At 45.0% G+C, this 26,304-nt stretch overlaps 1 protein-coding gene across 1 annotated transcript in view; it reads right to left on the bottom strand.

The window, feature by feature from the left end:
- The window catches only part of LOC115102444 (plexin-A2-like), a 313,165-nt gene that overhangs the window by 81,889 nt on the left and 204,972 nt on the right, over window positions 1-26,304 (bottom strand). Inside the window, exons 8-12 of the mRNA XM_029622400.2 lie at window positions 20,398-20,494; window positions 15,617-15,731; window positions 14,265-14,465; window positions 13,229-13,325; window positions 12,689-12,879 (exon numbers count right to left, since the gene is read on the bottom strand). Of these exons, the coding sequence (XP_029478260.1) occupies window positions 12,689-12,879; window positions 13,229-13,325; window positions 14,265-14,465; window positions 15,617-15,731; window positions 20,398-20,494 (701 nt within the window). The remainder of the gene's footprint in view (window positions 1-12,688; window positions 12,880-13,228; window positions 13,326-14,264; window positions 14,466-15,616; window positions 15,732-20,397; window positions 20,495-26,304) is intronic.

Here is a 26,304-nt window from a genome sequence, read left to right as displayed (position 1 = left end):
CTGGATGATAGCGGGGTGAACAGGCAGTGGTTCGGGTGGTTGATGTCCTTGATGATCTTTATGGCCTTCCTGTAACATCGGGTGGTGTAGGTGTCCTGGAGGGCAGGTAGTTTGCCCCAGGTGATGCGTTGTGCAGACCTCACTACCCTCTGGAGAGCCTTACGGTTGAGGGCGGAGCAGTTGCCGTACCAGGCGGTGATACAGCCCGCCAGGATGCTCTCGATTGTGCATCTGTAGAAGTTTGTGAGTGCTTTTGGTGACAAGCCGAATTTCTTCAGCCTCCTGAGGTTGAAGAGGCGCTGCTGCGCCTTCTTCACGACGCTGTCAGTGTGAGTGGACCAATTCAGTTTGTCTGTGATGTGTATGCCGAGGAACTTAAAACTTGCTACCCTTTCCACTACTGTTCCATCGATGTGGATAGGGGGGTGTTCCCTCTGCTGTTTCCTGAAGTCCACAATCATCTCCTTAGTTTTGTTGACGTTGAGTGTGAGGTTATTTTCCTGACACCACACTCCGAGGACCCTCACCTCCTCCCTGTAGGCCGTCTCGTCGTTGTTGGTAATCAAGCCTACCACTGTTGTGTCGTCCGCAAACTTGATGATTGAGTTGGAGGCGTGCGTGGCCACGCAGTCGTGGGTGAACAGGGAGTACAGGAGAGGGCTCAGAACGCACACTTGTGGGGCCCCGTGTTGAGGATCAGCGGGAGGAGATGTTGTTGCCTACCCTCACCACCTGGGGTGGCCCGTCAGGAAGTCCAGTACCCAGTTGCACAGGGCGGGTCGAGACCCAGGGTCTCGAGCTTGATGACGAGCTTGGAGGGTACTATGGTGTTGAATGCCGAGCTGTAGTCGATGAACAGCATTCTCACATAGGTATTCCTCTTGTCCAGGTGGGTTAGGGCAGTGTGCAGTGTGGTTGAGATTGCATCGTCTGTGGACCTATTTGGGCGGTAAGCAAATTGGAGTGGGTCTAGGTGTCAGGTAGGGTGGAGGTGATATGGTCCTTGACTAGTCTCTCAAAGCACTTCATGATGACGGAAGTGAGTGCTACGGGCGGTAGTCGTTTAGCTCAGTTACCTTAGCTTTCTTGGGAACAGGAACAATGGTGGCCCTCTTGAAGCATGTGGGAACAGCAGACTGGTATAGGGATTGATTGAATATGTCCGTAAACACACCGGCCAGCTGGTCTGCGCATGCACTGAGGGCGCGGCTGGGGATGCCGTCTGGGCCTGCAGCCTTGCGAGGTTAACACGTTTAAATGTCTTACTCACCTCGGCTGCAGTGAAGGAGAGACCGCATGTTTTCGTTGCAGGCCGTGTCAGTGGCACTGTATTGTCCTCAAAGCGGGCAAAAGTTATTTAGTCTGCCTGGGAGCAAGACATCCTGGTCCGTGACTGGGCTGGGTTTCTTCTTGTAGTCCGTGATTGACTGTAGACCCTGCCACATGCCTCTTGTGTCTGAGCCGTTGAATTGAGATTCTACTTTGTCTCTGTACTGACGCTTAGCTTGTTTAATAGCCTTGCGGAGGGAATAGCTGCACTGTTTGTATTCGGTCATGTTGCCAGACACCTTGCCCTGATTAAAAGCAGTGGTTCGCGCTTTCAGTTTCACGCGAATGCTGCCATCAATCCACGGTTTCTGGTTAGGGAATGTTTTTATCGTTGCTATGGGAACGACATCTTCAACGCACGTTCTAATGAACTTGCACACCGAATCAGCGTATTCGTCAATATTTTTATCTGACGCAATACGAAACATGTCCCAGTCCACGTGATGGAAGCAGTCTTGGAGTGTGGAGTCAGCTTGGTCTGACCAGCGTTGGACAGACCTCAGCGTGGGAGCCTCTTGTTTCAGTTTCTGCCTGTAGGCAGGGATCAACAAAATGGAGTCGTGGTCAGCTTTTCCGAAAGGGGGGCGGGGCAGGGCCTTATATGCGTCGCGGAAGTTAGAGTAACAGTGATCCAGGGTTTTACCACCCCTGGTTGCGCAATCGATATGCTGATAAAATTTAGGGAGTCTTGTTTTCAGATTAGCTTTGTTAAAATCCCCAGCTACAATGAATGCAGCCTCCGGATAAATGGTTTCCAGTTTGCAAAGAGTTAAATAAAGTTCGTTCAGAGCCATCGACGTGTCTGCTTGGGGGGGATATATACGGCTGTGATTATAATCGAAGAGAATTCTCTTGGAAGATAATGCGGTCTACATTTGATTGTGAGGAATTCTAAATCAGGTGAACAGAAGGATTTGAGTTCCTGTATGTTTCCTTCATCACACCATGTCTCGTTAGTCATGAGGCATACGCCCCCGCCACTCTTCTTACCAGAAAGATGTTTGTTTCTGTCGGCGCGATGCGTGGAGAAACCCGTTGGCTGCACCGCATCGGATAGCGTCTTCCCAGTAAGCCATGTTTCCGTGAAGCAGAGAACGTTGCAGTCTCTGATGTCCCTCTGGAATGCTACCCTTGCTCGGATTTCATCAACCTTGTTGTCAAGAGACTGGACATTGGCAAGAAGAATGCTGGGGAGTGGTGCGTGATGTGCCCTTGTCCTGAGTCTGACCAGAAGACCGCTACGTTTCCCTCTTTTTCGGAGTCGTTTCCTTGGGTCGCTGCATGCGATCCATTCCGTTGTCCTGTTTGTAAGGCAGAACACAGGATGCGCGTCGCGGAAAACATATTCTTGGTCGTACTGATGGTGAGTTGACGCTGATCTTATATTCAGTAGTTCTTCTCGACTGTATGTAATGAAACCTAAGATGACCTGGGGTACTAATGTAAGAAATAACACGTAAAAAAACAAAAAACTGCATAGTTTCCTAGGAACGCGAAGCGAGGCGGCCATCTCTGTCGGCGCCGGAAGTAAAGGTACTGTATACCTCTCTTCTACGGATCAGGTGTGTTAAGACGACAGCTACAGTACTGTATACCTCTCTTCTACGGATCAGGTCTGTTAAGACGACAGCTACAGTACTGTATACCTCTCTTCTACGGATCAGGTGTGTTAAGACGACAGCTACAGTACTGTATACCTCTCTTCTACGGATCAGGTGTGTTAAGACGACAGCTACAGTACTGTATACCTCTCTTCTACGGATCGGGTGTGTTAAGACGACAGCTACAGTACTGTATACCTCTCTTCCACGGATCGGGTGTGTTAAGACGACAGCTACAGTACTGTATACCTCTCTTCCACGGATCAGGTGTGTTAAGACGACAGCTACAGTACTGTATACCTCTCTTCTACGGATCAGGTGTGTTAAGACGACAGCTACAGTACTGAATACCTCTCTTCTACGGATCAGGTGTGTTAAGACGACAGCTACAGTACTGTATACCTCTCTTCTACGGATCAGGTGTGTTAAGACGACAGCTACAGTACTGTATACCTCTCTTCTACGGATCAGGTGTGTTAAGACGACAGCTACAGTACTGTATACCTCTCTTCCACGGATCAGGTGTGTTAAGACGACAGCAACAGTACTGTATACCTCTCTTCCACGGATCAGGTGTGTTAAGACGACAGCTACAGTACTGTATACCTCTCTTCTACGGATCAGGTGTGTTAAGACGACAGCTACAGTACTGTATACCTCTCTTCCACGGATCAGGTGTGTTAAGACGACAGCTACAGTACTGTATACCTCTCTTCTACGGATCAGGTGTGTTAAGACGACAGCTACAGTACTATAGCGTATCCAGCCATTACAGGAAGCAGTAGTATCTCTATTCTCTCCAGCGTATATAGGAGCCATACAGTCCAGCCCAGAGAGAGTTCCTCCTTCCCATGATGCCTTTCAAGTCCTCTAATCCCCAGCTTCATTTGATGCTGTTCCCTCTGCTGTTAGAGGAGGCTTTTATCTGCTCAATATTAATACTGTGCCGGGAGAGGGGGGGCTCAGGCACGGTACTTAATAGAAATATAAATTATTCACAAGGAGCGTCTTCTGGTAGGCACATAGGCTAGTATCGATGTATGTACACAAATCAGATCATGATTGGGGCTTTGTTGCATACAATCAAAACAAAATGTATTCATAAATTCAGCCCATGAGGGAAAGAGTGTGGTCTTTTTGAAGAAATTCTCATTATTGGGAGAGGAAAGGGGTTGGGGGAAGAGAGATAAGAACAAATGAATGCAGAGTACACCGGGAGGGGTAATAAATATAAGCTCAACAAGTGCCAAATGTTGCTTGCTAGTTGGTGTTTTTGCCTCTGGAGCTGTACTGTGTGTGTGTGTGTGTGTGTGTGTGTCCCCAACTCCAGTGAAAAGTGAAAAGTACAAATCAATGCAGTACAGGCTCCCAGTGGCAGCTGTGCTGTATAACAGGGCTGAGCTCTGACACCCCACAGGGGCTCTCCTCTCCTCTCCTCTTACTCTCCTCCCCTTTCATCTACTTGGCATCCTCTTCTTCCTCTGACTTAATTTCTCTTCCTCCCACCTCACCTCTCAACTTTACTTTCCATTCTCTCTCTCTCTCTCTCTCTCTCTCTCAATTCAATAAAAGGGGCTTTATTGGGAAATGTGTTTACATTTCAAAGCAAGTGAAATAGACAAACAAAAGTCAAAATAAACAATAAAAAATGAACAGTAAACATTACACAAAAGTAACTAAGGAATAGAGACATTTCAAATGTCATGTTATGTCTATATACAGTTTTGTAACGATGTACACAAGTACAATATAGGTTGTATTTACAATGGTGTTCTTCACTGGTGGTAATTCGCCCAATAGATATGGGAGTTTATCCAAATTAAAATTGTTTTCCAATGCTTTGTGGGTCTGAGGGAAATATGTGTCTCTAATATGATCATACATTTGAAAGGAGTTTAGGAAGTGCAGCTCAGTTTCCATCTCATTTTGTGGGCAGTGTGCACATAGCCTGTCTTCTCTTGAGAGCCAGGTCTGCCTACTGCGGCCTCTCTCAATAGCAAGGGTATGCTCACTGAGTCTGTACATAGTCAAAGCTTTGGCTCAGTCACAGTGGTCAGGTATTCTGCAACTGTGTACTCTCTGTTTAGGGCCAAATAGCATTCTAGTTTGCTGAGTTTTTTTGTTAATTCTTTCCAATGTGTCAAGTAATTATCTTTTTGTTTTTCTCATGATTTGGTTGGGTCAAATTGTGTTGGTGTCCTGGGGATCTGCTTGTGTTGGTGAACAGAGCCCCAGGACCAGTTTGCTTAGGAGACTCTTCTCCAGGTTCATCTCTCTGTAGGGAGATGGCTTTGTTATTGTCACGCCCTGACCATAGAGAGCCTTTTTATTCTCTATTTTGGTTAGGTCGGGGTGTGACTAGGGTTGGTGATCTAGTGCATTTATTTCTATGTTGGCCTGGTATGGTTCACAATCAGAGGCAGCTGTTTATCGGTGTCTCTGATTGGGGATCATATTTAGGCAGCCATTTCCACACTTGGTTTTGTGGGATCTTGTTTTTTGTGTAGTTGCCTGGGAGCACTGCATTTGCGACACGTTTCGTTTGCTGTTTATTGTTTTTGTGAGTTTCATTTAATAAACATGTGGAATTCTATGTGCAAATACAATATAGCAAGTAAAACACTGGAATGGTAGATTTGCAGTGGAAGAATGTGCAAAGTAGAGAGAAATAATGGGGTGCAAAGGAGCAAAATAAATAAATAAATAAATACAGTAGAGGAAGAGGTAGTTGTTTGGGATAAATTATAGATGGGCTATGTACAGGTGCAGTAATCTGTGAGCTGCTCTGACAGCTGGTGCTTCAAGCTAGTGAGGGAGATAAGTGTTTCCAGTTTCAGAGATTTTTGTAGTTCGTTCCAGTCATTGGCAGCAGAACTAGAAGGAGAGGCGGCCAAGGGAAGTATTGGTTTTGAGGGTGACCAGAGAGTCACCTGCTGAAGCGCGTGCTACAGGTGGGTGCTGCTATGGTGACCAGCGAGCTGAGATAAGGGGGGACTTTACCTAGCAGGGTCTTGTAGATGACCTGGAGCCAGAGGGTTTGGCGACGAGTATGAAGCGAGGGCCAGCCAACGAGAGCGTCTGCTGTTTAATGATAATGCAGAGGATTTTCCCAAGGTTGCTGTTGCCGCATATCCCACGGTAGTTATTGGGGTCAAATTTGTCTCCACTTTGTGGATTGGGGCGATCAGTCCTTGGTTCCAAATATTGGAGAAGATGCCAGAGCTGAGGAGGATGTTAAAAAGTTGACGTACATTCAATTGGAATTTGTGATCTGTATATTTGATCATTTCATTAAGGATACCATCAACACCACAGGCCTTTTGGGGTTGGAGGGTTTGTATTTTGTCCTGTACTTCATTCAATGTCATTTGATAATCCAGTGGGTTCTGGTAGTCTTTAATAGTTGATTCTAAGATTTGTATTTGATCATGTATATGTTTTTGTTGTTTGTTATAGAGCCAAAAAGATTGGAGAAGTGGTTTATCCATACCTCTCCATTTTGAATAGATAACTCTTTGTGTTGTTAGTTTAGTGTTTTCCAATTTTCTCAGAAGTGGCTAGATTCTATGGATTCTTCAATTACTTTGAGCTGATTTCTGACGTGCTGTTCTTTCTTTTTCCGTAGTGTATTTCTGTATTGTTTTAGTGATTCACCATAGTGAAGGTGTAGGCTCAGGTTTTCTAGGTCTCTATGTTTTTGTTTGGATAGGTTTCTCAAGGTCTTTCTTAGGTTTTTGTATTCTTCATCAAAACCATTTGTCATTGTTGTTAATTTCCTTAGGTTGTCTGCTTGAAATGTTTTGATGTGATAGGGAAGCTGAGATGTATAAACTGTTAAAGGTTTCTACTGCCAAGTTCACACATTCACAATTACAGTGAAACGTTTTGTCCAGGAAGTTGTCTGGAAGTGATTGAATTTGTTCTTGCCTAATGTTATTTTGGTAGGTTTCAGCACTACTTTTCTTCCATCCATCCATCTCTCTCTCTCTCTCTATATATATATCTGTCTCTCACTCCCTCCCTTTGTTTAGCTGCCTCTGTTCTCATCTCTCTACCTCAGCTACATTCTCCACTGATATCCCTCTAACCTACTACTCAGACTGAGGAATAGAGAAGTCCACTCAGTGTGTCCTTGGTAATCACATACACTACACTAACAAAAACTGGGAGCTGAATGAGATATGCTCCCATAGGGTTACTGCTTGTTAGAATTTCACACACCACACACAAGTACACATACATCACACGCAAAAGTACACACAATCACACTCCTCATTGGCACACACACACACGCACGCACGGGCACACAAACACGCTGTCAGTCACACACACTTCGCTGTGTCAGGTATCTCAGAATGAGAGTAACTTCATTTACGAGAATGAGTCACAGTGAGAGACACACGGTTGGACACAGGAGAGGGATAGAGGGATGGAGGGGAACAGAAAGAGAAGGAGAGAGTGAGAAAGAGAGAGCGAAATAGAGAACAAGAGAGAGAAAGAAGAACAGGAAGAGTGGGGAAGGGAGGGATAAGAAATTGAGCAGAGAGAGCTAAAGAGAAAAAGAGAGGGAGAAAAAGCTAGAACAAGAGAAGGAGATCCATCTAACACCCACCCTGGTGTAGCTTGCCTAATCAGAGTACAGTATAGCAAATCAATTAGGGATGTCTTTAACTATATATTGTCTGGGGTTATTTCTGAATACACAGTGGGGAGAGTATAGCCTAATGAATCAATGTGTAGCTACTGTAGGTGCTGTTGTCCTGGGGTTAAACACAGAACACTTACTTGTGCATTGCCAAACCTAATTAAACCGTATTTTACTTTATACCGGTATTGATGCAAGAACCTGTTTGGGTTTTTACTTTACCTTCTATAACGGTATTTACATTTTTTCTTGGTTAAATGTGATATTGCACTTCGGGCGCGTGTAATGTCCGTTTTCATGGTTTTACTCCAGGGGTGGGGGAGTCCGGCCTCCGGGCATTATACGGCCTACGTGACCGTTTGATCAGGCCCTAGATCCAATTCATATATAAAAAACATTTAAATAAAAAAAGCTCTAGACGTCGTTTTCCGTGTTATTCAATAATAACTTATTTTTATTTTATCCAGAGGGTCGTGAGTCGTGAGGGTAGAGTCCCTACGGCCCAGTACATCCCTGGGACTAAGCTGCCTGCCATCCAGGACCTCTCCACCAGGCGCTGTCAGAGGAAGACCCTAAAAATGGTCAAAGACCCCAGCCACCCCAGTCATAGACTGTTCTCTCTACTACCGCATTGCAAGTGGTACCGGAGTGCCAAGTCTAGGACAAAAAGGCTTCTCAACAGTTTTTACCCCCAAGCCATAAGACTCCTGAACAGGTAATCAAATGGCTACCCGGACTATTTGCATGGTGTCCCCCCCAACCCCTCTTTTATGCTACTGCTACTCTCTGTTTATCATATATACATAGTCACTTTAACCATACCTACATGTACATACTACCTCAATTAGCCCGACTAACCGGTGCTTGTATATAGCCTAGCTACTGTTATAGCCTCGCTACTGTTTTTGCCTCACTACTGTATATAGCCTCACTACTGTTATAGCCTCGCTACTGTTTTTGCCTCACTACTGTATATAGCCTCACTACTGTTATAGCCTCACTACTGTATATAGCCTCACTACTGTTATAGCCTCACTACTGTTATAGCCTCACTACTGTATATAGCCTCACTACTGTTATAGCCTCACTACTGTATATAGCCTCACTACTGTTATAGCCTCACTACTGTATATAGCCTCACTACTGTTATAGCCTCACTACTGTTATAGCCTCACTACTGTATATAGCCTCACTACTGTTATAGCCTCACTACTGTATATAGCCTCGCTACTGTTATAGCCTCACTACTGTATGTAGCCTCGCTACTGTTATAGCCTCACTACTGTTATAGCCTCACTACTGTATGTAGCCTCGCTACTGTTATAGCCTCACTACTGTATATAGCCTCACTACTGTATGTAGCCTCACTACTGCTATAGCCTCACTACTGTATGTAGCCTCGCTACTGTTTTTGCCTCACTACTGTTATAGCCTCACTACTGTATGTAGCCTCGCTACTGTTTTTGCCTCACTACTGTTTTTGCCTCGCTACTGTTATAGCCTCGCTACTGTTTCTGCCTCACTACTGTATGTAGCCTCTCTAATGTTATAGCCTCGCTACTGTTATAGCCTCACTACTGTTATAGCCTCACTACTGTATATAGCCTCACTACTGTTATAGCCTCACTACTGTTATAGCCTCACTACTGTTATAGCCTCACTACTGTTATAGGTTCACTACTGTATATAGCCTCACTACTGTTATAGCCTCACTACTGTTATAGCCTCACTACTGTTATAGCCTCACTACTGTTATAGCCTCACTACTGTTATAGACTCAATACTGTTATTTTTCTCTGTCTTTTTTTACATTTGTTTGAATTTTTTTACTTTTCTATTGTTCACTGAATACCTATTTTTTTACTTAAAAATTGCACTGTTGGTTAGAGCCTGTAAATCAGCATTTCACTGTAAGGTGTGTTGTATTCTGGGCGCATGACAAATAAACTTTGATTTGAAATGGACAAATATACATTTTTCTTGTTGATGTGAAAGGCAAAGCTGTATGCCTAGTTTGTGGGCATGCACTTGCAGTAATGAAAAAGGCACATTTGGAGCATCATTACAGCTCGAAACATGCTAAACTGAATTAGTTGAGAGGACAACTCCGTGTGGATAAAGTCACTGCTCTTCAGCAGGGTTTGGGTGCTCAACAAGTCGCCTTTTACGAAACCTCGTTTGGATGGGGAAAATGATACGCAAGCAGGTTTTGTGGTGAGCCAGCTTATCACAAAGAAACTGAAGCCTCATTTGGAAGCAGGATTTGTAAAAGAGTTGCAAGCACCAGACAAATTTTAAATTGTTCCAAAGTGTCAGTTTGTCTCGAAGAATCGTCACGGAGCGGATGACTGACATGGCACAAGATCTCGAAAAAACGTTGAAGGACTCCGCAAGAAATGTCATATTTTTGTCTTTGGCGTGTGATGAAACGACTAACACAACAAATACCGCCCAATTTGCCATTTTTTGTGTGTGGGATTACCGCTGAGTTTGACACAAGGGAGGAATTGCTGTCTTTGGAAGCCATGCATGGCACTACCAGAGGTGAGGACTTGTTTGAGAGACTTGTCTCGGCTATGAACAAATTGTCTCAGTCTTGGTCCAAGTGATTTAACTGTGTGCAACTACATCATACATTAAGAAAGTCTGTGTGCACAGTCCCTGAAGCCGAACAATGTAATGGCAACTGTAGTGTCGACCATCAATTTTATCAAAAGCAAAGGGATGAATAACCACCAATTTTAGGAGCTAGTGAGTGATCTTGAATCTGGTTTACCACTGTGAGGTGCGATGGTTGAACCGTGGAAACACACTCGCGCGGTTTTACGGACTTAAGGATGAAGTACAACGATTCATAGAGAAGAAGGGGAAACCTGTCGGGGAACTGAGTGATGACAAGTGGATGTGTGATTTGGCCTTCATGGTGGACATAACCAAGTATCTGTCTGACGTGGAAGTCAAGCGCCAAGGGCCAAACCAGCGATCTCAAGGAGTGAGCAGTTGCTTGACTATGGTGTCACGAGCACACTTTCTTGCCTTTCATTCTGCAGCCTGCTGGTCAGATCCAGAAAGACGTTGGCGACAACGATGCTGCTCTCTACAAGCGTTCTATAATTACAGTGCATCTTACCGCCTGCAAACGTTTCTTAGCAAGTTCTAGCTAAAATAAATTGTGTTAGCCGCTAATGCTAATCGCTAGTTAAATGATTTGCTAAATGTACTAAGTCAAAGCAATCTTAGCTGGCTAATATAGCCTAGTATCGGTGCTGGTGTAGGCCTAGATAAGCATGTTGTTTGTGCAACGGTATCTTAAAAATCAGAGAGGAACAGGCAAAGCATGAATATGTTAGCTAGCTACAAGAGGTAAGAAAACATGTCATGTAACATCTAATTAGGGTTCCCTGGAAACACTGACCAACATGGTTCCTACCCTGTCCAATAACTCCTCCCTGGCATCTTCATTCGTTGTCATGTCAAACAAGGTATTCTAGGTGATGGCCACTATATTCAAACTATAGCATTAGAATAACTCATTATATTTCCATGATTCCAACAGTTCACCAATTAACTAGGCTTTTTACCCATATTATGCAGCTCTGTGGGGCACAATGTGGAAATGATAATAACATTGCAGGAAATGCAGAAATGGATGAAAAATGCTTCTTTGTTGTTGTTTGAAGTTGGATTGAACGGTATAAAACAAACAGAATGAAGAACACCCCCAATGAAATCACTTCTAATGTAGGTTTTTCCACCTTCGGGTCATGAACTACTCAGAAAGCATATTGAGAACTTTTATTCAAAAATATCAAATACTGTAATAAATGAGAAAAACACTGTGCTATGATATATTGGCCATATCGCCCAGCCCTAAATGAAATACAGTGTCTGATTCCCCTGTGACACTGGGCCAACTATACCCACCACAATAGCTGCACAGAAATGATGCCTCAGGACACATAAAGGGCTGCTGCTGAGGGGGGAAAAACATGGAATTCCTGGTCATGGGGGACAGTCGCAGGGTTGGGCATTGTTGTCAGGTGGAAGTCAGGGCGACTGGGCGAGAAAGAGCTCTGTCACGGCACAAATCAATAACCGCTTCTCCTCTTACTGTCTGAATAGTCTGGCACGTCGATAAGCTTGCCTCAATGAGACTACGTCTGTCTGGGGAACTCAAGCAGGGATAGTTGCTTCACTACTAGAGGCTGGTCGACTATTCTGTTTAGTTAAAGCAGTGTACTGTACTGTACTTCACTCTGCTGGTGTGAACATGAAATGGAACTCCTTTTTAAGCTGGGAGCTCCAGCTAAAACAAGCACCGCATATATCTAGAAAAGTGTCTTATGTGGCACAGATAGAGAGGAAGCCAGCTGGCACCCTACAGAGAGAGACACTGAGGCAGGTCCCTAGGGTGTTTGTGTCAGGTCTCTCACCCTTGCAGTGCGGCCGAAGGTGACACACTCACACACACTCACTTTTTCCCTTCAGCGAAAATCAACACCAGATGCTCTCTCCCTGCATATTGATTGTGTGCAGGAGGAGAGAAAGAGAGAGGAAATAAAGAAAGAGAGAGGGAGAGAGAGAGAGAGAGAGAGAGAAAGAGATGAAGCGAGAGAGAGAGGGTGGTAAGAGAGTGATGTTGGGACAGAGAGACAGAGAGGGGGGTGAGAGAGCGAGGTAGAGAGCCCATCTAGCTCTTTGCAGCACCATAAGTGGGGGCACAGCCGAGGGGATCCTCATTCACATAGACCAGACCAAACCACTTCTGCCATGTAGGCCTCGCAATGCAAATACGACCTTTCATTGTCACGAGCGACACTTGTCTGCTCTAAGTCTGTTGTTTGTTGATTTCAATTGAAGGATAACTGTGTACAGATAAATTATACACCCGACCGTAAGCAGCATCGCCTTTACTGCCCACCTGCTGTTGTTTTGTTCGGGACGAATCAGGCAAATACATCACATTTCACCATATCGTTCAGGGCTACGCCAAGCTACGGCTAAAAGGCGATAGATGCAGAGGACAAGTAAGTGTAACCTTATGGTGGTGAAGGATAAGAGGGTGTGAGAGGGTAGAGGGGGGCTGGGGGTGTGTGTGTGTGTTATCACTGACCTCGGTGATGCGGGGGTTGATACACTTGACGTTCTTGCTGGAGAGGTCTAGCCAGCGGGGGTCGAGGGGCGGGCAGTGGTGGCGCAGGGTACAGCGGCCCTCTCCACTACACCAGCCACACTGGAACTTCCTCTGGGCCTTCAGACACATGCCACAGCTGTCCCTCTGGGCCGCACACTTATACAGGTGCACTGTGGGATTCAGGAGGACTCAGGTTAAACACAACAGTGCTGGAAACAGGAAACAGCATTTGATTTGACAACCTAACATTATAATGACTGCAGTGTAATGTAGTAGTGTACTCTATTCCTGGAGGATTTTTTTGGTTAAAACATGAGATTTTTTTAACAAGGATACAACTGTGCTCTTCTTTTTGTTTGGGTAAAAGCGGGTATTATGCTGTGTCTGACTGGTCTCCAGCTGAGACAAGATGTTATTTGACAAGAAACATCTGTTTTATGTGTTGGTGAGATATGTCAACAAATTTGAGTGTGTGTGTGTGTGTGTGTGTTTGTTTGTGTGTGTGTGTGTCAGTCTTACCTTGTATTTTATCTGGGTTGTCTATAATGAAGTTGCCGTTCCAGACCACTGAGAAATCCACTGGCAACTCACTGATCTTCATCCCTTCATAAAGATACTGCAGGAGGGAGAGAGAGAGAGAGAGAGAGAGAGAGAGAGAGAGAGAGAGAGAGAGAGAGAGAGAGAGAGAGAGAGAGAGAGAGAGAGAGAGAGAGAGAGAGAGAGGGAGGGAGGGAAGAGCTCAAAAAAGAGGGGAAGACGGAAAGACAGAGCAAAAGAAAGGGAAAGAGAGAAAAAGAGAGGGAAGGAGGAGATAATAAATCATTTCAGCATGAGAATCTTAAACCCCAGCCCCAACCCTGAGCCTGGTACCCCAACGTTGCTACAACCTTGCATCACCACCTCATTTGAGAGGAGAGTTAAGTGGAAGGCTTCAGGATTTGGATGTCCCCTTCTTTCACAGAGCTGCTGTCCTGAGATGCCTCCCTCCTGGCAGTCTGTGTGTGTTTGTGTGTGTCCTCTAGGAAAAGGGCTGGAGGGCAGAGCCTTACTGCAGTCCTCTCCTGTGTAATTACCCAAGTCAGGACCCATCTCTCCCCCAGCCTCCCCACTGACAGGGCACCGCTGCTGGATACAGGTGACATGGCCAGGGGCCTCACACCACCGGAGCTGGTTTTTCTCAGACACTGATACTCACTGATAGGTTGGCAATCATTGACATTCATTGACACAGAGTGAAAGTGGGCTTAAGTGCAAAATGGGAATTGATATTGTGCTATAAACGGAGTGAATGTAGGCGATAACCGGGGTGTTGTGGTGATATAGTGAAAATAATGTAATGTGGATACATCTGGCTTCGTGAATAAGAGAGAGATGGAAAATGTGTGTTTTCATTTGAATACATACACAGTATGCTGTGTTCATGTGCCGTGAGTGTTTGTGTCCTCTCCTGCAGTATGTGTGTATGTGAACGTGAGCTTTTGCTACCTAGCCTGTGTTGCTGTGAGTGTCCATCACGCGTTTTAGCGTGTCTCCATGCCCTGCAGTGTGTACCCACCGAGCTGTTCTGACACTGTACAGAGGAGCTGTTGAAGCGCAGGGCGGTGACTCGGTGGCTGACCCCCTGGATGTGGAGGACACACTCGTACCCCCGCTGGCCTGACTGGGGCTGGGGGAGGTTCCGGGCCTTCAGGGTGATGGGCTTCACCTCCCCAGCCGGGATCAGAATCTCCTCCGAACGTACCAGCTGAGGACAGTCCTGGAGAGCGGGGACGGGAGAGTCAAAGGTATATAACATATAATAAATAAATATAACAACAGACAAACAAACACAGCAAGGCCAGCTGGGTAAAAATAGTGTTCTCTTGGTACGTGAGAGATCAAAAGTCCTTGACAGGGGAAGTGGTGGAGGGAGAGGAGAAGCAACAGCAGGGTCAAACAGGGTCATACGGGCGTCACTTCCTGGCTGGTGCTGGAGAGTGTTGGCTGCTCCACTTCTTCCACTCCAAAGCCTTTCTCACATAATAGGATCAATTCAGATGGTCAACCTTCCAAAATGCTGCCGGTGCTTTGCGACTGATGACAACTGACAGCCGGAGGAGAACTCTGCTGGATCATAGCAGGCCGGGGGAGAGGGGAGGCCAAAAATAGCTACAGCAGTGTGTGTGAGAGAGTGTGTGCTACGTATCAGTCATTGCTGCCGCAGTAGGTCTCTGTGGAGTGTGTGAAAAGGGAAGTGTGAAGAGAGAGAGAGAGAGAGAGAGAGAGAGAGAAGAGAGAGAGAGAGAAGAGAGAGAGAGAGAGAGAGAGAGAGAGAGAGAGAGAGAGAGAGAGAGAGAGAGAGAGAGAGACAGAGAGACAGAGAGAGAGAGAGAGAGACAGAGAGAGAGAGAGAGAGACAGAGAGAGAGAGAGAGAGAGAGAGAGAGAGAGAGAGAGAGAGAGAGAGAGAGAGAGAGAGAGAGAGAGAGAGAGAGAGAGAGAGAGAGAGAGAGAGAGAGAGAGAGAGTGAGTGAGAGTGGCAACTGTCCTCATCTCTTCTGCAGCAGAAGTCTATCCTCTCTCTCAGGCAGACAGATCAATGGGTTACTTTACACCCCGATAGGTAAACACACTCCTTAACCACAGTCACACAGCAGGGTGTGAGCAGCCAACACACACACACACACACACACACATACTGTGCCACTCATACACATAAACAACCTGATTGATCTTGTCAAAACATCCCATTGTTACCGAGGTGTTAAAAGGCTCTAATAATCGACTTCTAATTGCTAGTACCAAATACAGAGGGTTTGAATGGCAAACGTCAATATGGAGGGGCTTAGATGTGTCTGTCTGGAGACATGCCCCTCAGGCTGATAGGAGAGAGAGAGAGCGAGTGTGCTTGTGTGTCTTCAGTACGTACCTCAGAGGCGTTGACACGTCCCTCTTGGAAGGAGCAGCTGGAAGGGTCATGGGTACACAGGTTTCGGTACTTGCACCAATGGCAGTGGAAGGCACTGTTCACGCAGGACAGACACCTGCACGGAGGGACAGACAGATGGACAGGACACACACTCAGGAAGCTGCGCTAGTCAAGTGGGAGGAGGATGGCACAAAAGGAGCAACCGAGTGCAGCAGATCCCAAGTGGGCACATGCTGTTGATGCCCTTGTGGTTGGCACGGTACCTCCTAGTTCCTATACAAGTCTGCCAACCCCGACAGCCCTGTGGTTTGTAGTGGCACTATAACCGCTATGTATGACTAGAGGCAGCAGTACAGCATAGTGCAGGCCCCAATTGCACCCTATTCTCTACATATGCAGTACTTATGACCCAAAAGTAGTGCACTAAATAGGGAATAAAGTGTTTCAAAAAGGTTATTTGGCTGTCCCCATAGGAGAACCCTTTTTTGTTCCAGGTAGAACCCTTTTTGGTTTTTAGGTTGAACCCTTTTTGGTTCCATTAAGAACCCACTGTGGAAAGGGTTCTACCTGGAACCAATAAAGGTTTTACCTGGCACCGAAAGGGTTCTACCTGGAACCACTAAGGGTTTTAACTGGCACCGAAAGGGTTCTACCTGGAACCAATAAGGGTTTTACCTGGCACCGAAAGGGTTCTACCTGGAACCAATAAGGGTTCTTCAAAAGGGTTCTCCTATGGGAACAGCAGTAGAACCCATTTAGGTTCTAGATAGCACCTTTTTTTCTAAGAGTGTAGGGTACAAAGTCAGGGAAGGAGTGAGGTAAAGTGAGTTATGGGGACAAATAAGATGTTGGCACAGCTTGATCCTGTCATTACCATTAGGCCAGTATTGTTGTAATGTGATTGTAATTACCAGCTGGCAGGGGGCACAGTGCCCGCGTGCTGCTGTAGATGCCCTGGGCAGGGTGGGAATGGGGGAGTAGGATAGAGATGTAGCTGGCATCTTCTGTGCATGTATACTGCACGCATACACCCCCCCCCCCCCCCCCAACCTCAAACCATGTCCCTGTGCTCATCCTGTGCTAAATGAGATGAGGGAGGAGGGTTGGAGGATATAGAGGGATGGCAAACAGCAGACGCAGCCTAGGGGAGAGGATGACGACAGGATGTGTGTGTGTGCGTGCATACTCTTGTGCCTGTGTGTGTTGCCAACGTTATGCGCATGTGTGCCTGCCAACATGATGGCTCAGATCTCTCAGGAAGCGAGGAAGGGGAAATTAGAGTGTAGTTGTCAGCAGGTTAGGTGTAGAGCTTCAGGAAGCAAACTCTGTCCCCTAAGGGTAGCATTACAGTGATGTTGATTGAAATGGTTGTAACATTTTCTGACTCTCTTCTGTTTGGATCCCATAGACAGGAAGTCCAGGTCTTTATGATTGTATCTGAAATGGCATCCTATTGTCTACATAGTGCACTACTTTTGACCAGGGCCCGCAAATAGGGTGCCATTTTGGACTAACCCTATGACTGGTACAGTAATTATTCCCTCCGGATAGTCTGACTGTACAGTATATTGAGGAATTCATTTTGAGGGAGGTAAAGTCTATGCTTCTATTTTCTCTTCCTTCCCTGCAACGAGGCTGGATAAATGATGCATACTTATGCTGAAATATTCACCAGTGCAAAAGCATGGGAGGGATCCCTGGCAAGCACACTCTAATTGAGGAGAATGAGGCTGATTCAACCGCCGACATAGCAGTGTGTGTGTGTCTGTATGTGTGTGTATTTGTCTATGAGCGTGGTCTCATAGACTAGACATAACATAGTAATCGTAAATCCGAGACACTCAAATTACACTGAGCTGAAACTCATCACGGACAACTTTAGCATTTGAGATAATTAGCGACATTTCAACTACTTACTACTTTTTAGTTACTTTGCAACTACTCAACACGTTAGCTAACCCTATAACCCTTTAACTAACACTTCCCCTAACCCTAACCGTAACCCTTTAACTAACACTTCCCCTAACCCTAACCTTAACCCTTTAACTAACACTTCCCCTAACCTTAACCTTAACCCTTTAACTAACACTTCCCCTAACCCTAACCTTAACTTTATCCTTTTAACCTAAATCCTAAATGTAATCTTAATCTTAGACCTTTTAGCTAACCCATTCCATAACCCTAACCTAACCCCTTTACTAACCCTTCTCCTTCTCCTTCCCCTAACCTTAACCCTTTAACCTAACTCCTCAACTTAACCTTAACCCTCTATCCTAACTCCTCAACTTAACCCTAACTGTAACCCTTTATCCTAACTCCTCAACGTAACCTTAACCCTTTAACCTAACTTCTCAACTTAACCTTAACCCTTTAACCTAACTCCTCAACTTAACCTTAACCCTTTAACCTAACTCCTCAACTTAACCCTAACTGTAACCCTTTATCCTAACTCCTCAACTTAACCTTAACCCTTTAACCTAACTCCTCAACTTAACCCTAACTGTAACCCTTTATCCTAACTCCTCAACTTAACCCTAACTGTAACCCTTTATCCTAACTCCTCAACGTAACCTTAACCCTTTAACCTAACTTCTCAACTTAACCTTAACCCTTTAACCTAACTCCTCAACTTAACCTTAACCCTTTAACCTAACTCCTCAACTTAACCCTAACTGTAACCCTTTATCCTAACTCCTCAACTTAACCTTAACCCTTTAACCTAACTCCTCAACTTAACCCTAACTGTAACCCTTTATCCTAACTCCTCAACTTAACCTTAACCCTTTAACCTAACTCCTCAACTTAACCCTAACTGTAACCCTTTATCCTAACTCCTCAACTTAACCCTAACTGTAACCCTTTAACCTAACTCCTCAACTTAACCTTAACCCTTTAACCTAACTCCTCAACTTAACCCTAACTGTAACCCTTTAACCTAACTCCTCAACTTAACCTTAACCCTTTAACCTAACTCCTCAACTTAACTCTAACTGTAACCCTTTATCCTAACTCCTCAACTTAACCCTAACTGTAACCCTTTAACCTAACCCCCCAACTTAACCTTAACCCTTTAACCTAACTCCTCAACTTAACCTTAACCCTTTAACCTAACTCCTCAACTTAACCCTAACCCTTTAACCTAACTCCTCAACTTAACCTTAACCCTTTAACCTAACTCCTCAACTTAACCCTTTATCCTAACTCCTCAACTTAACCTTAACCCTTTATCCTAACTCCTCAACTTAACCCTAACCCTTTAACCTAACTCCTCAACTTAACCTTAACCCTTTAACCTAACTCCTCAACTTAACCCTAACTGTATCCCTTTATCCTAACTCCTCAACTTAACCTTAACCCTTTATCCTAACTCCTCAACTTAACCCTAACCCTTTAACCTAACTCCTCAACTTAACCCTAACCCTTTAACCTAACCCTAACCCTTTAACCTAACTCCTCAACTTAACCTTAACCCTTTAACCTAACTCCTCAACTTAACCTTAACCCTTTATCCTAACACCTCAACTTAACCTTAACCCTTTATCCTAACTCCTCAACTTAACCTTAACCCTTTATCCTAACTCCTCAACTTAACCTTAACCCTTTAACTTAACTCCTCAACTTAACCCTAACCCTTTAACCTAACTCCTCAACTTAACCCTAACTGTAACCCTTTAACCTAACTCCTCAACTTAACCTTAACCCTTTAACCTAACTCCTCAACTTAACCCTAACCCTTTAACCTAACTCCTCAACTTAACCCTAACTGTAACCCTTTAACCTAACTCCTCAACTTAACCTTAACCCTTTAACCTAACTCCTCAACTTAACCTTAACGCTTTAACCTAACTCCTCAACTTAACCTTAACCCTTTAACCTAACTCCTCAACTTAACCCTAACCCTTTAACCTAACTCCTCAACTTAACCCTAACATTAACCCTAACTGCTAGCCTAGCTAATGTTAGCCACCTAGCTAGAATTTGTAACATATCATTTATTTTTCAAATTTGTAACATATTGTACGTTTTGCCAATTCGTAACATATAATACAAATTGTAATTCGTAATATATCATACGAAATGGGTGATGGACATCCACAAATGAATACATACCATGCCTATAGAATAATACTAAATGCTCTGAGACCAGGTTGGTGTGTGTGTGTTATGTCAGCCTTCTAAACTTGAGTAAGTACGAGCTATGCTCCCTGATTACTCCCTGATTATCTGAGTAGACGTGGGAGCTCTTAATAGCGTACACTGTGACTTTGTGTCCCACTCAGACAGGCTCCTCAGACTACAGACACGAGGACACAGTCAGACACTGACACTAGAGAGGAGGAGAGGGTGGAGGGCAGGGGAGAGGCCTTTCAAAACAAAACAGAGGGCTATGACATCCAACAGAGCCAGTGTCAGACTAAGAGCCTACAATAAGCAGGCAATTGCCAGAGTTTTCCGTTGTAGAGCTCAAGGGAGGGAACAGTTTAGATCAGATTGCATTAGACATCACAGGGGCTATTTTAGGGTTACGAGGCTCAGACTGAGGGCAGGCAAGGTTAGGAAGTAGGGACACTGTGACATATTCGCACAGTATTGATTCAGTAGTGTGCTCCGGGACTGCAGGACTCCAGGGCCGGTATTCACAAATACTGATCTAGGATAAGGACCCCCCTGTCCATATGATCTTATTCATAATGATCTAATGGGGAAACTTAGCTGATCCTAGATCAGTAGTGAACACTGGCCCAGGAATGCAGGGGGAGGAGAAAAGGAAGGATACTCACAGTTGGTGGACACTGCAGTTGTAGAACTTGACCTCTGTGCTGATGACCATCTGGCCAGTCTCCTTAGAGTTCAGCCTTAACTCTACACCTGACCAGTCTAGAGAGCGAGCAAGATAGAGAAAAAGGAGGGGGAGAGAGAGAGAGATATAGAGAGAGAAGAATGAACTTACACAAATGACACACTATAATGTGTAGCGGCATGTACCAACCCTTCCAGGCTTCAATGCAACCAGTTTTAGAAGACAAATCCAATCAGATTGTGGCAGTCACATGCGCCGAATACAACAGGTGTTGACCGTACAGTGAAATGATTACTTACGAGCCCCTAACCAACCAGTGGAGAAACACACACTAACTCACCCCCATCTTTCTCTTGTAGTAGTCTCTCTACCTTTCCAGTGTCAAGACCACAGCCCTCTTCTTTCTCTAACAGTCCCTCTATCCCTCAGGTTTCTTCCTTCCCCCCCAGTAGTTTATCCCCCCCAGTTTCCACCCCTCCTTTTAACCAATCCATCTTTCAGTCTGTCCTTCTGTCTGTCCCCTGTTCACCTTCTGAGTCTACCGGCGGTCTGGAAGGGACCCAGAGGGAAGGTAGCGGGCTGCAGACAGTGCCGGTGTGGCCACTGCCCAGTTTGGCTAGTGCCGGTGGGTACCTGGTGCCAGTCTCTGCTCTGGGACATGTGGGTCTGAGTGGTTACCAGGTACCTGCTGAGGATCAAGCTGACCCATCCGGCTGGCCACTCATCCCATGCAAACACTCATCTCATCCCACAGTCCGAGTCCAACAACACCAACACACAGTATAACCCATGTTCTCCTTTTTTACTATCTCTTAGTCTCTCCATTACAAGCATCATAGGAAAGCACCATCTGTGACTGCAGTGATTTGGCAGTGTCTGGTAATCTGAACAACATACTCATAGTTATTCTACTATAAAGGCGATAGCAAATCTCTGTGTTATGAAGAATGCTGCCTTGTTATTGAATTTGTTTTGGTTGATGGTGAGTGTCTGGTTCAGATGTAGAATCTTAATTTGATCACTCTTTTGTTGCTGAGAATGTTCCTACACAGCAGGAAATGCAAACGTATAGTGTCTTTGAGTTTTAAAAAGGCTTCTAAAAGTTTGTAATTTCCACTTTGAAATTTCAGACTTTCAGATTTCCCCTATTGAAAAATGTATCAACCCGTACAAAAAAGACCATTAATTATAATCCACGTAATAATTCACATTTCCTGTTGCTACAGGATTATTTTCATGCTTTATCAAACTGGGTCAAATTAAGATCCGACATCTGTACATCTACACCAGCATGGAGCCTGCCTGTAAGTACACTCTCTCTCCCAGTGAGAGAACAGCAGAGATGTGATGTTTAAAGCAGAAAGCAGGCTCAGGTTTGAGCTCAGATGGTTTTGTGTGGGAGGTTTCAATGACCCTACATACTCTCTTCTCTCTCACTGCACCTGCTGGGGAGATGCATTTCTGCTTTCCCACACACCAGACTGTACATCACCCATCTCAGCCCTGCATTTCAGCTTTGCTTTACAGAATTCTATTTGGCAACTACACGCACACAGAAAGTCTCCTCTGTTAGTTCGGCTGTTCCTGTTCCTGTGTCTGCCATTTAGTTTCCATATCAGGCAGATAAGATGTCTCCCATTTTCCCTCTCTCCTTCCTCCCTTCCCCAGCTCCTCCACTGCCTCGCCCACCTCTCCCTCACCCTCCTCATCACCCTCCCGCCTTCTTTTGCAGTCATTACTTCTGCACATGATCAATGTTCAATAATCTATCCCCTGTTAGGCAAGCAGGCAGGCAAGCCTGTCCAGGCTGATGAGGGTGTCTGCATGTGTATGTGTATTAGGTCTGGGTGGTATACCTTATTTTACTATATACCGGTATTGATGCACGGACCGGTTTGAGTTTTTACTTTACCTTCTATAACGGTATTTCAACGTTTGGTTTCATTAAATGTGATACGCAACTCTGGCGCGTATAATGTCAGTTTTGATAGTTTTCTCTGTTTGCTACTTGAGTCACCTCGCTCCCTCTCCTCGTGCTGCTGCATGCCGCTAACCACACCAAGCCCTGCCCCCTGTCACTCAAGGAGAGAGCAGTTGTTGGACCACGGAGTCACCAGCACTTTCTTGCCATTCATTCTGCATGGTCAGATGAACGCAACAATGTTGGTGACATGCTGCTTTTCACAAGCGTTCCATAAATACACTCTTCGTTTGTGTATCTTACTGTCTGCAAACTAAGGTTTGCTAGTTTGTCTTTTTTTTGCAAGGTGTTGCTAAAAGAATTTGTGTTAGCTGCTAATCGCTAGTTAGCTGGCTAAATGTACTAAGAATCAGAGCAAATTGAGCTAGTTAGCTAATACTGCCTGGTACCAGTGCTGATGTAGGCCTAGATAAGTATGTTTGTGCAGGGGTATCTTATCAGAGAGGAATAGGCAAAGCATGAATATGTTGGCTGGCTAACTAGCTACATGAAGTCAGAAAACATGTCATTTAACATCTAATTAGGGTCACTTTGAAACACTGACCAACACTTTGGTTCCTACCCTGTCAATAATTCCTCACTGGTTTATTAATTACATTTACATTACATTTAAGTCATTTAGCAGACGCTCTTATCCAGAGCGACTTACAAATTGGTGCATTCACCTTATGACATCCAGTGGAACAGTAGTGCATCTAAATCTTTTAAGGGGGTGAGAGGGATTACTTTATCCTATCCTAGGTATTCCTTAAAGAGGTGGGGTTTCAGGTGTCTCCGGAAGGTGGTGATTGACTCCGCTGTCCTGGCGTCGTGAGGGAGTTTGTTCCACCATTGGGGGGCCAGAGCAGTGAACAGTTTTGACTGGGCTGAGCGGGAACTGTACTTCCTCAGTGGTAGGGAGGCGAGCAGGCCAGAGGTGGATGAACGCAGTGCCCTTGTTTGGGTGTAGGGCCTGATCAGAGCCTGGAGGTACTGAGGTGCCGTTCCCCTCACAGCTCCGTAGGCAAGCACCATGGTCTTGCGAGCTTCAACTGGAAGCCAGTGGAGAGAGCGGAGGAGCGGGGTGACGTGAGAGAACTTGGGAAGGTTGAACACCAGACGGGCTGCGGCGTTCTGGATGAGTTGTAGGGGTTTAATGGCACAGGCAGGGAGCCCAGCCAACAGCGAGTTGCAGTAATCCAGACGGGAGATGACGAGTGCCTGGATTAGGACCTGCGCCGCTTCCTGTGTGAGGCAGGGTCGTACTCTGCGGATGTTGTAGAGCATGAACCTACAGGAACGGGCCACCGCCTTGATGTTCATTGTCATGTCAAACAACAATGTATTCTAGGTGATGGCCACTATATTCCAACTATAAAATTAGAATAATCATTATATTTCCATGATTCCAACAGTTCACCAATGAACTAGGTCTACATGTTTTTACCCATATCATGTTACATTGCACAGTGTGGAAATGATAATAAAAGTACAGGAAATGCAGAAATGGATGAAAATGCTGATTTTTTGTTTTGTTTTGAATCTGATTGAACAGTATACACTGTTTACCTTGTCAGCTCAGGGATTTGATCTAGCAACCTTTCGGTTACTGGCCCAACACTCTAACCACTAGGCTACCTGCCATTTCTAATGTATGTGTTGCCACCCTAGGGTCATGAATACTCAGAAAGCATATTTAGAACTTTTATTATTCAAAAACATAAAATACTGTAAAACATGTGACAAATATTGTGATATTATATTTTGTCCACTTCGCACAGCCCTAATGTGTATGTGTGTGTGTGTGTGAGGGGGGATTGTGAGGAGATAAGACATTTATTAGGGGAGAGAAATTTTAGCCCCCACCGAGCACCACCGACTAGGGGACATTTCGCTACACTCGCATTAACATCTGCTAACCATGTGTATGTGACAAATAAAATTTGATTTGATTTGATGGGGTAAACATGGCTGCTATTTACTCTCAGAGATGGGATTACAGCAACAGCACACACACACACACACACACACACACAGTCTTTGTGACTGGCAAATAGCGATTGTATGCGTGTGATCACCTATGATGTCACACATTAATGTCACATGTTATACATGAATGATCGTCCAGATATGGGGTGAGCTCTCAAATATTTAGGCACTCACAAAACCTGGCCACCCCATCTCAAGCAGACTGAGAAAATATATATATATACATATCTTGGAAAGGGACATCATCTTGTTCCAACCCGTTACTAACTCACCATCCTTAAGATACTCCTTGTTTTCTCCCTCCCCATCATCATCTTAGTCCTACAAGGACCCAGTCTGTGCCTACCTCCACCTCCACAGTGCTAACTGGCTTCAGTGCTGTGTGTTAGCCTCATGTGAGGACAGTAATCTGGGCAGCTCTATCCGGCCACAGGCCTTGGTCCCTGGTCCTCCTGCCTCCTTAATGGGCCCAGGGCCCATTGGAGCACACTGCCCAGCAGGAAGACTGGTCTGGGGGCAGGGGGAGCTTGTTATGCTGCCAGCCTGGAGCGCCACCCACGTGGCGGTTTGGATCAATGAAATGACCAGATGTGGGATTAATGAGGGGAGATCAATGTGTGTGTCGTTAAGAGAGTGGAGATGGAAAGAGGGAACATTGAACATCTCGTTAACACACAACCCTACAGGAGCTTATAAATAGCAGAGAGATAAAGTGAAAAAAAGAACTCAAACAACGGTTGTAATGCCTAAGCCAGCTGCTGCCCTGTGTATAATTGTGTGGCTCCAATCCATCTATCACCTTGAGTTTAATCTACTATGAAATTGTGACGATTGTGTTGACGATTGTGATTAGGGATCCTTGCCAGATGCATAAGGTGTGTGTGTATATACAGTTGAAGTCGGAAGTTTACATACACCTTGGCCAAATGCATTTAAACTTTCACAATTCCTGACATTTAATCCAAGTAAACATTCCCTGTTTTAGGTCAGTTAGGATCACCACTTTATTTTAAGAATGTGAAATTACAGAATAATAGTAGAGAGAATGATTTATTTCAGCTTTTATTTCTTTCATCACATTCCCAGTGGGTCAGAAGTTTACATACACTTTAAATTGTTTAATTTGGGTCAAATGTTTCGGGTAGCATTCCACAAGCTTCCCACAATAAGTTGGGTGAATTGTGGCCCATTCCTCCTGACAGAGCTGGTGTAACTGAGTCAGGTTTGTAGGCCTCCTTGCTCACACACGCTTTTTCAGTTCTGCCCACAAATGTTCTATATGATTGAGGTCAGGGCTTTGTGATGGCCACTCCAATACCTTCCCTTTGTTGCCCGTAAGCCGTTTTGACACAACTGGAAGTATGCTTGGGGTCATTGTCCATTTGGAAGATCCATTTGTGATCAAGCTTTAACTTCCTGACTAATGTCTTGAGATGTTGCTTCAATATAACCACATAATTTCTCTTCTCATGATGCCATCTATTTTGGGAAGTGCACCAGACCCTCCTGCAGCAAAGCACCCCCACAATATGATGCTGCCACCCCCGTGCTTCACGGTTGGGATGGTGTTCTTCGGCCTGCAAGCCTCCCCCTTTTTCCTCCAAACATAACAATTGTCATTATGCCCAAACAGTTCTATTTTTGTTTCATCAGACCAGAGGACATTTCTCCAAAAAGTACGATCTTTGTCCCCATGTGCAGTTGCAAACTGTAGTCTGGCTTTTTTTATGGCGGTTTTGGAGCGGTTTTGGAGCCTTGCTGAGCGGCCTTTCAGGTTATGTCGATATAGGACTAATTTTACTGTGGATATAGATACATTTGTACCGTTTTCCTCCAGCATCTTCACAAGGTCCTTTGCTGTTGTTCTGGGATTGATTTGCACTTTTCGCACCAAAGTACGTTAATCTCTAGTAGACAGAACGCGTCTCCTTCCTGAGC

This window comes from Oncorhynchus nerka, linkage group LG20 (assembly GCF_034236695.1).
Source record: "Oncorhynchus nerka isolate Pitt River linkage group LG20, Oner_Uvic_2.0, whole genome shotgun sequence".
Classification (NCBI taxonomy): Eukaryota; Metazoa; Chordata; class Actinopteri; order Salmoniformes; family Salmonidae; genus Oncorhynchus; species Oncorhynchus nerka.
The sequence above is the reverse complement of the archived record's forward strand: the minus strand, read 5'-3'. Positions and strand labels throughout refer to the sequence as shown.